We start from the raw sequence: 11902 nt of genomic DNA, 5'->3' as shown, positions 1-11902 counted from the left end.
TCTGTATTGATAGAATTTTTAAAAAAACAAAGCTTAGAAAACAAATATATTACGGGAGTATTTTCCGTTTTGTAGAAATAAATTATTACAGTAACTGGTTTAATGCTTTATGGTTTTCAAAAATTTATATCAAGAGTAATAACTGAGACTTAACAACAATCTTTTGGATTACACCGTTAAAAGTTAACCAAGGTGGGAGGATCGCTTGAGGCCAGAAGTTCGAGACCAGCCTAGGCAACATGGTGAGGACCCCCCCGCTCCCTCCTCTGCTAGCCCCCAACGTCTCTATAAAAAAAAAGAAAAGAAAAAAGTTAAAGAATTAGGTCCAAAATTGCATCCAGCCTGAAACTGGAGGGCAACAGGCCGCTGGATCTTGGAAGTCATAAAGTCACCTCAGCTTCATGAGCAGTAGTGAACGCAGCTGCTATTTTCCACTCTATTCCCTATCTCTACTAATTGTATCCAAACCAAAATTCAGGGAGTTATGCTGAATCCCTCTCAGCGAAGCACACGCACTAAAAACTCATTCGTGTATCAGAAGCTCACATTTAATGAGCATTCTGCCTTATCTGAACTCACACGCTTTGGAAAACAGCTCAGCTGCTGTCTCCAGTTCATCGCCCGCTGCCAAAAAAGTTTGAGAACTTTTCTTAAAATCTCAGTGAGCTGCTGTAGTTGTTAATTAGACAAGAGATAAGAGGGCTTTGGCAAAGTGGCTAGATTCTAAAAGCGAGGAATCGCCAGGGCTCAGTAAACTTCTGGCGGTGAGGATGCGACAAGAGTCACAGACAAGCCGAGGCGAGCACTGGACTGTGGGAACCTCCCGGCCGGAACCCAGCCAGCCTCCGCGACTCAGCACTTGACGGCCGCTTTTGCAGCGATTGCTGTGAATGCCGTAAAGCGGAGCGGCTGCAGCTGCTGTTGAGTGAGGTAAGGTATGGGAGTCTCAGCTCCGTAGCTGGGGTAGGTGGGCGCCTTCAAACAGGTGCCGCTAGTGGCTCAGGTGCCCTTACCGGGCATCCTCCAGTATTCTGGGCAATTGCCTACCCCTTGGCGGGGAGGCCGGCCACAGGCTGAGCGCGCTCCGGGCTGGGTACTCTTCAGTCAGTCCACGAGCATCGCGTGGTAGACTTCCACTTGGCCAGTCCGTCCCACACTTCTGGGCGTGTCACAGGTAAAATCTTCTGGGACAGGTGAAAGTTTAGAGGGCTATCGAGACTCTTGTAGTAGCGGGGTTGCCCTAGTGACACCTGACCTCAGGTGATCCGCCACCTCGGCTTCCCAAAGTGCTGGGATTACAGGCGAGCCAAAGCTCCCGGCCTGAAATTTCTAATTTGTAAATTAGCATGAGGTAACCCCCCTTTCTCTTGGGTTCAGTTTTCTCAGATGTTTAAAAAAGAAGAAAAAAAAAAAAAGACAAGGTCCTAGGTGATATATCAGATTCTTTATGCTTTTGAAGATAGCACGTTTCCAGTGAGTAAAAATCAATCTATGAACTAATATCAAAGTGAATGATAGAGCAGTACCTTAGAAATTGGGCAGGTGGAAGCTCAGTAGAAAAGGCTGTTTGAGCTAGACTCTGAGGATGAATAGGGTTTGAGTGATTGGAAACCATCTCTGTTGAGCCATGGACAAAGATATCAAAGGCAGGAATATTATATTCTATTTGTGGACATATGTTTAGTGAGGGTAGAGGATTTGGGAAGGCTGGCACTGAATGATGAAAGAACCCCAAGGGGAAAGAAATGCAGGGTGTTCTGACAAGGAAGAAAAAAGGAACCAGGTAAATGCCCAAAGAACAATACACAGGATTTTGAGTTCTTGGATCTAGGTGATAATATTTTTAACCTGGGTTTCTAAAAAGTAAGTTTAAGTGCTGCTGGCAAAAATGGGAATTCTATTGAATTCCAGCATGCAATAGTGTATTGGGAATAACATTATTTAGATTGTAGAGTGCTGATGTTGCCAATAACTAGCCTTTTGACTATCATTTAATTCTTCTAGTGCCTGTTCTCCATAAGGTGATGTTGGGTCAGCTGCTCTTTCTTGTCTAAAGCCTGTAAAACTAGAGACTGTGAGGATGGAGAGCGAGCCACTTTCTTCTGGAGGGGGAGACGAAGATAGTTGACAGAGAATAAAATTGTTAATTTTGGGCCGGATGCAGTAGCTCACGCCTGTAATCCTGGCACTTTGGGAGGCCGAGGTGGGTGGTCACCTGAGGTCAGGAGTTCGAGACCAGCCTGGCCAACATTGTGAAGCCCTATCTCTACTAAAAATACAAAAAATTAGCCAGGCTTGGTGGCAGGCGCCTGTAATCCCAGCTACTCAGGAGGCTGAGGCAGGAGAATCGCTTGAACTCAGGAGGCGGAGGTTACAGTGAGCCAAGATCAGGCCACTGCACTCCAGCCTGGACAAGAGGGAAACTCCATCTCAAAAAAAAAAAATGTTGATTTTGAACATGTTAAATTTGAGGTGAGGTACAGGAAATATAGCTGAAAACATAGGCGAATAGAGTGCATAGACTGTAATTTAAATAGTGTTTTCTCTCACAGGTGGTAATTAAAATGTTGAGAATGGATTTGTTTTGAGGGAGAGATTGTAGAGAGAGTAACTATAGGCTATACCCATAGATAGGAGGTTAGAGAAATTATTGAAGGAGGCATGTGGATCTCAGAGCTGAGAGCAAGGAGTCCTTTTACAAAAAAAGTTACATATAATTGTAGGTTCTCAGGGCCCACTGTTGTTATTAAACTAATTTAACAGCATTTGCAGCAAATGATAAGCACCTACTTCTGGGGATACTGGCAAAAAATAAATAATTCAAATAGATAAAATCTCCATTGCCTTTCTAATTGTCTATCCAGAAGTGATATTATTTACATATTTATTTATTCAACAAATATTTATATGTTTCAAGCACTGCTGGTGCTAGGGATATAACGATAAACAAGGTAGACATTGTTCTTATCCTCTCTGCATGTAAAACCCTTAGCGTCTAGATCAGAGCTTTTCAAATTTTAATGTACATATGAATCATATGAGGATTTTATTAGAATGTAGATTATGAATCAGTAAATGGGGCCTGAAAATTCTGTATTTCTAACAAGCTCCAATGTGATGCTGATGTTCTTGGGACCATACTTTTAAGTGACAAGAATCTAGATCCTGTTTAGCAAATATGGCAATTATTAAGCCACTACCACCACCCATTATCTGTTTCTCTTAAGATAAAATAATTACTCCTTATGAAAATAATATATGCCCATAAAAATATTGGAACAATATAGAAAAGTATAAAGAACCATGTAAAAATCACTCTTAATTCTCCCCACCCAGAGATAACAATTATTAATATTTTCGGGAACATTCATCCAGCTTTTACATACGTACATACATTGATAATTTCAGTGTTGCACTAAGTACATGATATACTCTAAGCCCTGTGTTTGATTCTATTGGTTGTATAGTTTTATTAAGATAAATACCCAAATGTCTGCAACCAAGCAATTAAGTACTTGAATTCTTGAGGAAGTCACTTAAAAATAACTTGGGAGCCAGACATAGTGTCTCATGCCTATAATCCCAGGTGCTCAAGAGGCTAAGGTGGAAAGATTGCTTGTGACTAGCAGTTTGAGGCAGCAGGGAGCTATGATTGTGACACTGCACTCCAGCCTGGGTGACAGAGCAAGACCCCATTTCTTAAAAAAATAAAAGCTTTTGTTACTCCAGAAATGGGGAGACATTAGCATAATTAAACCTTGTAATGCATGTGGGCTCTTGTAAATGAATATTTGTCATTTCATTTAGGGTAAGAGTTAAAAAAAACTTAGTAGTTTTTTATTATTACAAAATCAATTGATGTTCACATAACATAAACAATAAAGAAAACAAATAAAACCACTTACACTCTTACCAACCCAAAGACAATCCTTCCTGTCTTCACCTCCCTTCTTGCTAACCTGTCTTATCTAGAGCTTTCATTTCAGCCACTCTGTTTTCAAAACCCTCTTACACCATCGCCATTCAGAAGAGGGTCACTATGTATTCATGATTTTTCTGGAACATCTACTGGAGAGACTAAATTTCATTAGCTTTTTATCTTCAAGTGTTAGCATGTTTAGGTAGAGGTTATATTGCAAAGGATGAAGAAGTGCATGAATGGTAAGCAGATAAAGAGACGTCTTAACCCCTTTCAGTATAATGTTTACTTCCAAGCTGCTGACAGTTGTGAGAAGTTAGAAGTGAAAGGAAAATAAATGGATGGTGAGGAAGACCAACAGTATTTAGGGACATTTTGATAGTAGCTGTTGCTACTGGGGTATTTTTGGCTTTTGAGAACAGCTGAACAATGTTTATTTTTTTTTTCTTACCTCTGAATACATTTTCAGAGGCATTTTCTCTTCATGCCTGCCAGTTTGCTACTCAGTCTCCTTTTTGTTTTGCAGTTCAGGGCATATTTGTTGATTTCTTCTTATTTTATGGCTGGAAAACAAGAGACATATAAAGATATCGAGAATAATAGGTATTAGTATATTTGAAGAATTGAAGGAATAAATATAAGCACTTAAAGAACTAAAGATATTTAACCAAAATCAAACAGTGGAGACAAGTTAGGAAGAAGTAGAACTGTATTAAATTTCTTGTCCTAAAGAATTAATCAGAGATGAGACCTAAGATAAAAGAACAAAATGTTTATTGTGACATTATATACAGTTGAAAAAACTGAAAACATGCATGGAGTATTAAGAAAAACTGACCACATCCTAGATCACACACAAACTTGAAAAGCATCAAAGAGCTGCCTCACAGGCCATGTTCCTTGACAAAAAACATTCTCAGTTTCTTCTTTGGAAGTGGTTCTCAGCATTGTCAGTAGCATCAGCATCATTTGGGAACTTGTCAGAAATGCAAATTCAGAGGTCTCATACCAGATTTACTGAATCAGAAACTGGAGAAGAAAAGCACCTCTCAAGCTTTGTTGGTCAGTTTTTATAAATATCTATGTTTTCAGTTATTTGCAGTTATAAAAAAAATGCCATGATAAACATTTTTGTTCTTTCATCATTGATCCCATATTTGATTGTTTCTTTAGCATAGAAAATGATCAGATCAAAGAGTGCCTGCGGAAATTTAATTTTTTCTTTGTTGTTGGTTATTAGAGGTGAAAAATTGAAGGTTTTTGTCTCTTTAGAAATATCTTTTTTGTTCACAGAAAACAAAATTATCTTCCTTTCCAAATCCAAAAAGATGAAAACGACTGAGTTACTTTCAAAAGACAACCAAGTGAGCACCACAGACTAATGAGTAGAATCAATAAGAACGTGGTTTTGGCCCTTTTAATACTGACAAGTTCTGCATTTCTGCTGTTTCAGTTGTACTACTACAAGCATTATTTATCAGCAAAGGTAATTTTACTCCTCCTTTCTTATCATTAGAATTCATTTTAGCTGCATATTTTCCTATCACATTTCTCTTTGCAATACATAAAATTAATCATGGTTATTTAAATTCTTGGATTTTTTTGTTGTTGTTGTGCTTTAAGTTCTGGGGTACATGTGCAGATCGGGCAGGATTGTTGCATAGGTACACACATGCCATGGTGGTTTGCTGTCTCTATCTCCCCCTCACCTACGTCAGCCATATCTCCCAATGTTATCCCTCTCCAACCTCCCTGTCCCCCACTGTCCCTCCCCTAGCCCCCTGCCCCAACAACATACCCCTGTGTGTGATGCTCCCCTCCCTGTGTCCATGTGTTCTCATTGTTCAACACCTGCCTATGAGTGAGAACATGCAGTGTTTGGTTTTCTGTTCTTGTGTAAGTTTGCTGAGAATGATGGTTTCCAGATTTATCCATGTCCCTACAAAGGACATGTACTCATTGTTTTTTATGGCTGCATAGTATTCCGTGGTGTATATGTGCCACATATTCTTTGTGTTGATCTGTCTAATATTGACAGTGGAGTGTTAAAGTTTCCCACTATTATTGTGCAGGAGTCTAAGTCTCTTTGTAGGTCGTTAAGAACTTGCTTTATGTATCTGGGTGCTCCTGTTTTGGGTGCCTATATATTTAGGATAGTTAGCTCTTCTTGTTGCATTGATCCTTTTACCGTTATGTAATGCCTTCCTTTGTCTCTTTTGATCTTTGTTGGTTTAAAGTCTGTTTTATCAGAGATTAGGATTGCAACCCCTGCTTTTTTTTGCTCTTCATTTGCTTGGTAAATCTTCCATCCCTTTATTTTCAGTCTGTGTGTGTCTTTGCACCCGAGATGGGCCTCCTGGATACAGCACACTGTTGGGTCTTGACTTTTTATCCAGTTTGCCAGTCTGTGTCTTTCGACTGGGGCATTTAGACCGTTTCCATTTAACGGTAATATTGTTATGTGTGAATTTGATCCTGCCATTTTGTTACTGGCTGGTTGTTTTGCCTGTTAGTTGACGCTGTTTCTTCATTGTGTCGTTGGTCTTTAGCATTTGGTATGTTTTTGCAGTGGCTGATACTGGTTGTTTCTTTCCATGTTTAGTGCTTCCTTCAGGAGCTCTCATAAGGCTGGTATGGTAGCGACGAAATCTCTCAGCAACTGCTTGCCTGTAAAGGATTTTATTTCTCCTTCACTTATGAAACTTAGTTTGGCTGGATATGAGATTGGGGTTGAAAGTTCTTTTCTTTAAGAATGTTGAATATTGGCCCCCACTGTCTTCTGGCTTGTAGGGTTTCTGCTGAGAGATCCACTGTGAGTCTAATGGGCTTCCCTTTTGGGTGACCCGACCTTTCTCTCTGGCTGCCCTTAGCGTTTTTTCCTTCATTTCAACCCTGGTGAATCTGATGATTATGTGCCTTGGGGTTGCCCTTCTTGAGGAGTATCTTTGTGGTGTTCTCTGTATTTCCTGGATTTGAATGTTGGCCTGCCTTGCTAGGTTAGGGAAGTTCTCCTGGATAACATCTTGAAGAGTGTTTTCCAGCTTGGATTCATTCTATCTGTCACATTCAGGTACACCGATCAAGCGTAGATTAGGTCTTTTCACATAATGCCGTATTTCTTGGAGGCTTTGTTCATTTCTTTTCACTCTTTTTTCTCTAATCTTGCCTTCTTATTTCATTGAGTTGATCTTCAATCTCTGATATCCTTTCTTCTGCTTAATCGATTTGGCTGTTGAAACTTGTGTATGCTTCGCGACGTTCTCGTGCTGGCGTTTTCAGCTCCATTAAGTCATTTATGTTCTTCTCTAAGCTGGTTATTCTATTTAGCATTTTGTCTAACCTTTTTTCACGGTTTCTAGTTTCTTTTCATTGGGTTAGAACATGTTCCTTTAACTCAGAGAAGTGTTATTACCCACCTTCTGCAGCCTGCTTCTGTCAATTCATCAAACTCATTCTCCATCCTGTTTTGTTCCCTTGCTGGTGAGGAGTTGTGATCCCTTGGAAGAGGAGAAGTGTTCTGGTCTTTGATGATTTCATCCTTTTTACGCTGGTTTCTTCCCATCTTCGTGGATTTATCTACCTTTGATCTTTGAAGTTGGTGATTTCAGATGAGGTCTCCGAGTGGACGTCCTTTCTGTTGATGTAGAGGCCATTTCTTTTTGTTTTTTTGTTTTCCTTCTAACAGTCAGGCCCCTCAGCTGTAGGACTGCTGGAGGTCCATTCCAGGCCTTGGTTGCCCAGGAATCACCCGCAGAGGCTGTGGAGCAGCGAGGATTGTTGCCTGATCTTTCCTCTGGTAGCTTCGTCCCAGAAGGGTACCCACCTAGTGTAGCCTGAGCTCTCTTGTATGAGGTGTTTTTTTGATTCTACAGGGGTCAGGGAGCTGCTTGAGGATGTAGTCTGTTCCTTGTTTGCCTGCTGAGGTGCTGCTGGGCTTCCTTGGCCTCAGCCTGGCTGCTATATAGGCTTCCTCTGGCTTTTGTTTACTCAGGTGCGATTACCCCACCTTCACAATGGCGGACTCCCTTTTTCCCACCGAGCTTGATCGTCCCTGGTCGAGTTCAAACTGATGTGCTGGCTGTGAAACTCCCAAGCGTGAGGGCTTCAGTTTTCTGAGCGTTGTTGTGGTGGGATCTGCCAAGCTGTATCACCTGTCTCCCTGCTTTCAGCTCTCCCTCTTCCTGGGGGGCGAGTAGCTTTGTCTGGCAGGTGCTCTCGTTGCTAGTCAGATCTCCCATCCAGATTGGTGCTGACAACCTGTGGTGCCCGCCGGAGCTGCCGCTCAGATTTGTGCTGATAACTCTCAGTGCTTTTGGTAGGAATCTCCTGGTCTGTGGGTTGCAGAGGGCTTGGGAGAAGCACAGTATCTGAACTGCAGTGCTGAGGGAGGGAGAAGTCCCGGATCCTATGGTCCATTGCATTTGCCAGGTGGGGCAGTACCCTACCCTGCCTTGGTTTGCCCTCTTTGGGCTACACCCACTGTTCAACCATTGCCATTGAAACGAACCTCGTACGTCGATTGGAGATGCGGAGATCACTTGCCTTCTGCGTCTCTCTCGCTGGGAGCTGCGCTCCGGAACTGTTTCTGTTCAGCCATCTTGGTGGAAGTCATCTGTATCTATAGGAATAAAGAAGAGACAATGATGTGGAAATCAATAGCTTCTGAAAATTCCATAGAATATACCAGATAAGGAATTCCGAAGTTGAGACGGTGTTGTTACATTGTGAAAAGTTGCCAAACACTCCCTCTAGGGTTTATTATGATAATTATCGAGAATTGTACTAGATGCTTCCCATGCTCAGTTTAATCCTAAAAACAATCATGGAAAAAAAAAGATTTTTGTGTTCTTTTTTCATGTTTTTATCCTCATTTCTTAGTTAGAACTATTCATCAGAATTAATCACTTTGCTCCCCTCCTCAGCTAGAGGGGAGTATGCTTCCCTGCCTTTTTTTTCATGTTGGGCTTGAACAGTAGAATGTTAACAGACACATGCAGAAGGTTCAAACAGACTGTTTTGATTTGACTTAGTTTTTATACTCCCCTGACCTCTGGGGGAAGAGAAAAATGTATGGAGCAGACCAATGCATGGCTGCTCAGCTGACACAGATTTGTGGCGGGAGGAAATAAATGCTTATAAGCCGTAAGACTGGGGGAGGTTTATTGTGCAGCATTGTTACATGAGGTTATTAGACCTAATTTTTATTGATGAGAAAACTGAAACTCTTCTTTTTTTAAGAGAGGATCTCGCTCTCACCCAGGCTGAAGTATAGTGGCATAATCATAGCTCACTGTAACCTTGAACTCTGGGGCTCAAGTAGTACTCCTGCCTCAACCTCCTGAGTAGTTAGGAGGACTACAGGCACATGCCATCACACCTAATTTTTTAAAAAATTATGTAGAGACAGGGTCTTGCTATGTTGTTCAGGCTGGTCTTGAACTCCTGGCCTCAGGCAGTTCTGTCACCTCAGGCACCCCAAGTGCTGAGAGTATAGGTGTGAGCCACCGCAACTGGCCTGGAAAACCAAAACTCTTAACAGAGACTTTAAATAATTTACCTATCCAAACCACCCAATGTCTAATGTGCAGAGCTGACTTCTAATGTCCCTAGCTCATTTTTTCCATGTTATATAATTTTAAAAATAAGGGACTATACTGATTCTACCTGTGATCTTGGCTGTTTATCCAATGAATGTCTTTCTGTGACATCTTCAACCCTTTCCTGATTATTTTCTTAGGTTAAAGTCCTAGAGTTGAAATTCTAGGTCTAATATGCACATTTTAGATTTTTGTTATGTATTGCAAAGTTATCCTTCCTAAGGATAAGCAGTATGCCTGATTTCTCATACCTTTTCATAAATAGGAATTACAATAATAATGGCATCCGTTTCAGTTAGAGATGGTTGGCTAATAGTAGCTTAAACAAATAGAGGGATGTCAGTCCATATCTGTAAGTCCAGAACCTCTAAAATTATCTTGGTATTTCCTTGTGCTATAATCAAGGCTAGTAGAAGTAATAGCGTGATCTACCAGGCTTCCACTTTTGTGACAGTGGCCAGCAGATTCCCAAATATAAGAGAATCTGGGGAAGTAAGGTTTTACTATTGTCATTTAGCTTTTCCAGCCTCTATAATAGAGATTGCAAAAGGGAATGGGTTTCAGAATGGGTGGTCAGGTCAGCTTACCTATAGTGTCTGCCATAGCAGCTAACATTTTTTGATGTGCTTGATTGAGTAGACACTTTGCTAAGCGCTTTACATACATACATTGAATTCTTATAACAACAAGTTGAGTAAATCCAGTTCTCCCCAATTTTCCAACAAAAACACTGAGGTTTGGAGAGATTTACTAATTTTCCCAATGTCACAGTTATTAAGTGGGGGAGATGGAATGTGAACCTGAGGAGTCTCCCCCAAAACCTCATTCATTAATTTTTAGTGTTCATAATATTCAGAAACTGAAAGCTATTCAACTCCATTAGAGGTCATTTCTTTGATTACTAGTTGCGTTAAACATCTTTCCGTATGTATATTGGTTCTTTTTATTTGTATTCTTATTTCTTCTTATTTATATCTTTCATGTATGTTCCTGATGATGTTGTCTTTTTCTGTAGCTGTTCTTTATAGTTTGAAGGATATTAAATCTTTATCATATTTCAAATATTTTTCCTGACATGTGATTTGCCTTTTAACTTTATATTCATGATGTACTCCCTCAATAAATTAGTACTTAATTTCTAAGTAGACAGATGTCAAGATCTTTTTTCCTTAGGGCATCTGATTTTTATGTTATAACTAGCCCAAGGTTATGGGAATATTTAACTGTATTTTTGTCTATTTAATGTTTAAATGTTTTCACTAAATTGAATTTATTTTAGCATGAGGTATGAATTAGATATCTAACTTACATTTTTCCCAATGATTGACCAATTGTCCCGGTATCCCTTATTGAATTATCTATTCATTTAAAAATCCCATCTTAATTATATATTAAATTATAATAAAGAACTGCTGTCTTGACCCTTTTCCCTTGGTGGCAATGTAACATAGTTGTTGAGAGCACGAACATCAGTTTCGAATTAAACCTCATCTATACTGTTTATTAGCTGTGGGATCTTGAGTTAATTACTTGACTTCTAAATGCTTTTGTTTCCTTATCTACAAAATGGGGGGCAATAACAATACCACCTTGTAGACTTGTAAAGCTTAAATGAATTGATATATATAAAACATTTGGAACAATGCACGTTATTCAGAAAGAGACCAGTAAAAATTGGCTGTTATTATTTTTAAATTTTATATGAATAATGGTATTTGTTGTATTGTGTCCGTACCATACAAATTACATTAGTAATAGTGCCTTATTCATTAAAAAAATATAATATTTTGAATAGAAGTAGTATGTAATTAAAGTTCAGGTAACCTTTATATACCGTCAATTTTGTAAAGTTTGTTATTCCTACTAGATTCTTGTTTTTTATGTTTACTTTTGGTAATAGGTAGACATTATAACATCTAAGTTCTAAAATATCACAGATTATTTTTATTTTATTGAACTGTATGGAGTGGGTACAGTGGCTCACACCTGTAATCCCAGAATTTGGAGAGGCTAAGGTGTGCAGATTGCTTGAGCCCAAGAGTTTGAGCCAGCCTGAGCAACATGGTGAAACCTCATTTCTACAAAAAATACAAAAAATTAGCCAAGCATGGTGGCATGTGCTTGTAGTCCCAGCTATTCAAGAGGCTGAGGTGAGAGGATAACTTGAGCCTGGGAGGTTGAGGTGCAGTGAGCTGTGATTGCACCTCTGTACTCCAGCTTGGACGACAGAGGGAGACTGTGTCTCAAAAAAATTCTTTTTAAATATATGGAAATTATATTAAACCATTTCTAGCTCAGTAATTGTATCTTTTAAAATGGAATTTTAAAATTTACTCATGAACTCAGAAACTATTATTTAAAAGTCACAATTTGTAGAATATTTTGC

The 11902-nt window shown here is 39.7% G+C and overlaps 1 protein-coding gene across 14 annotated transcripts in view; it reads left to right on the top strand.

Annotated features, from left to right (window-relative positions):
* Positions 1–892: 892 nt before the first annotated feature.
* Positions 893–11902, top strand: part of FKTN (fukutin) — a 204427-nt gene continuing 193417 nt past the window's right edge. For 9 of the 14 annotated variants that reach the window (XM_012439090.2, XM_012439088.2, XM_012439096.2 and 6 more), the window contains exons 1-2: positions 914–1174; positions 5213–5405. In XM_012439090.2, coding sequence (XP_012294513.2) covers positions 5301–5405 — 105 coding nt within the window. In that variant the 5' untranslated portion in view covers positions 914–1174; positions 5213–5300. Of the gene's footprint in view, positions 1175–5212; positions 5406–11902 lie in introns of those variants that run through there. The other 5 variants (XM_012439094.3, XM_012439095.3, XM_012439093.3 and 2 more) reach the window with 2 other exon arrangements.

This window comes from Aotus nancymaae, unplaced genomic scaffold (genome assembly GCF_030222135.1).
Source record: "Aotus nancymaae isolate 86718 unplaced genomic scaffold, 86718_ANA_hifiasm-v0.15.2.pri h1tg000003l, whole genome shotgun sequence".
Taxonomy (NCBI): domain Eukaryota; kingdom Metazoa; phylum Chordata; class Mammalia; order Primates; family Aotidae; genus Aotus; species Aotus nancymaae.
This window is presented reverse-complemented; position numbering and strand designations above follow the sequence as displayed.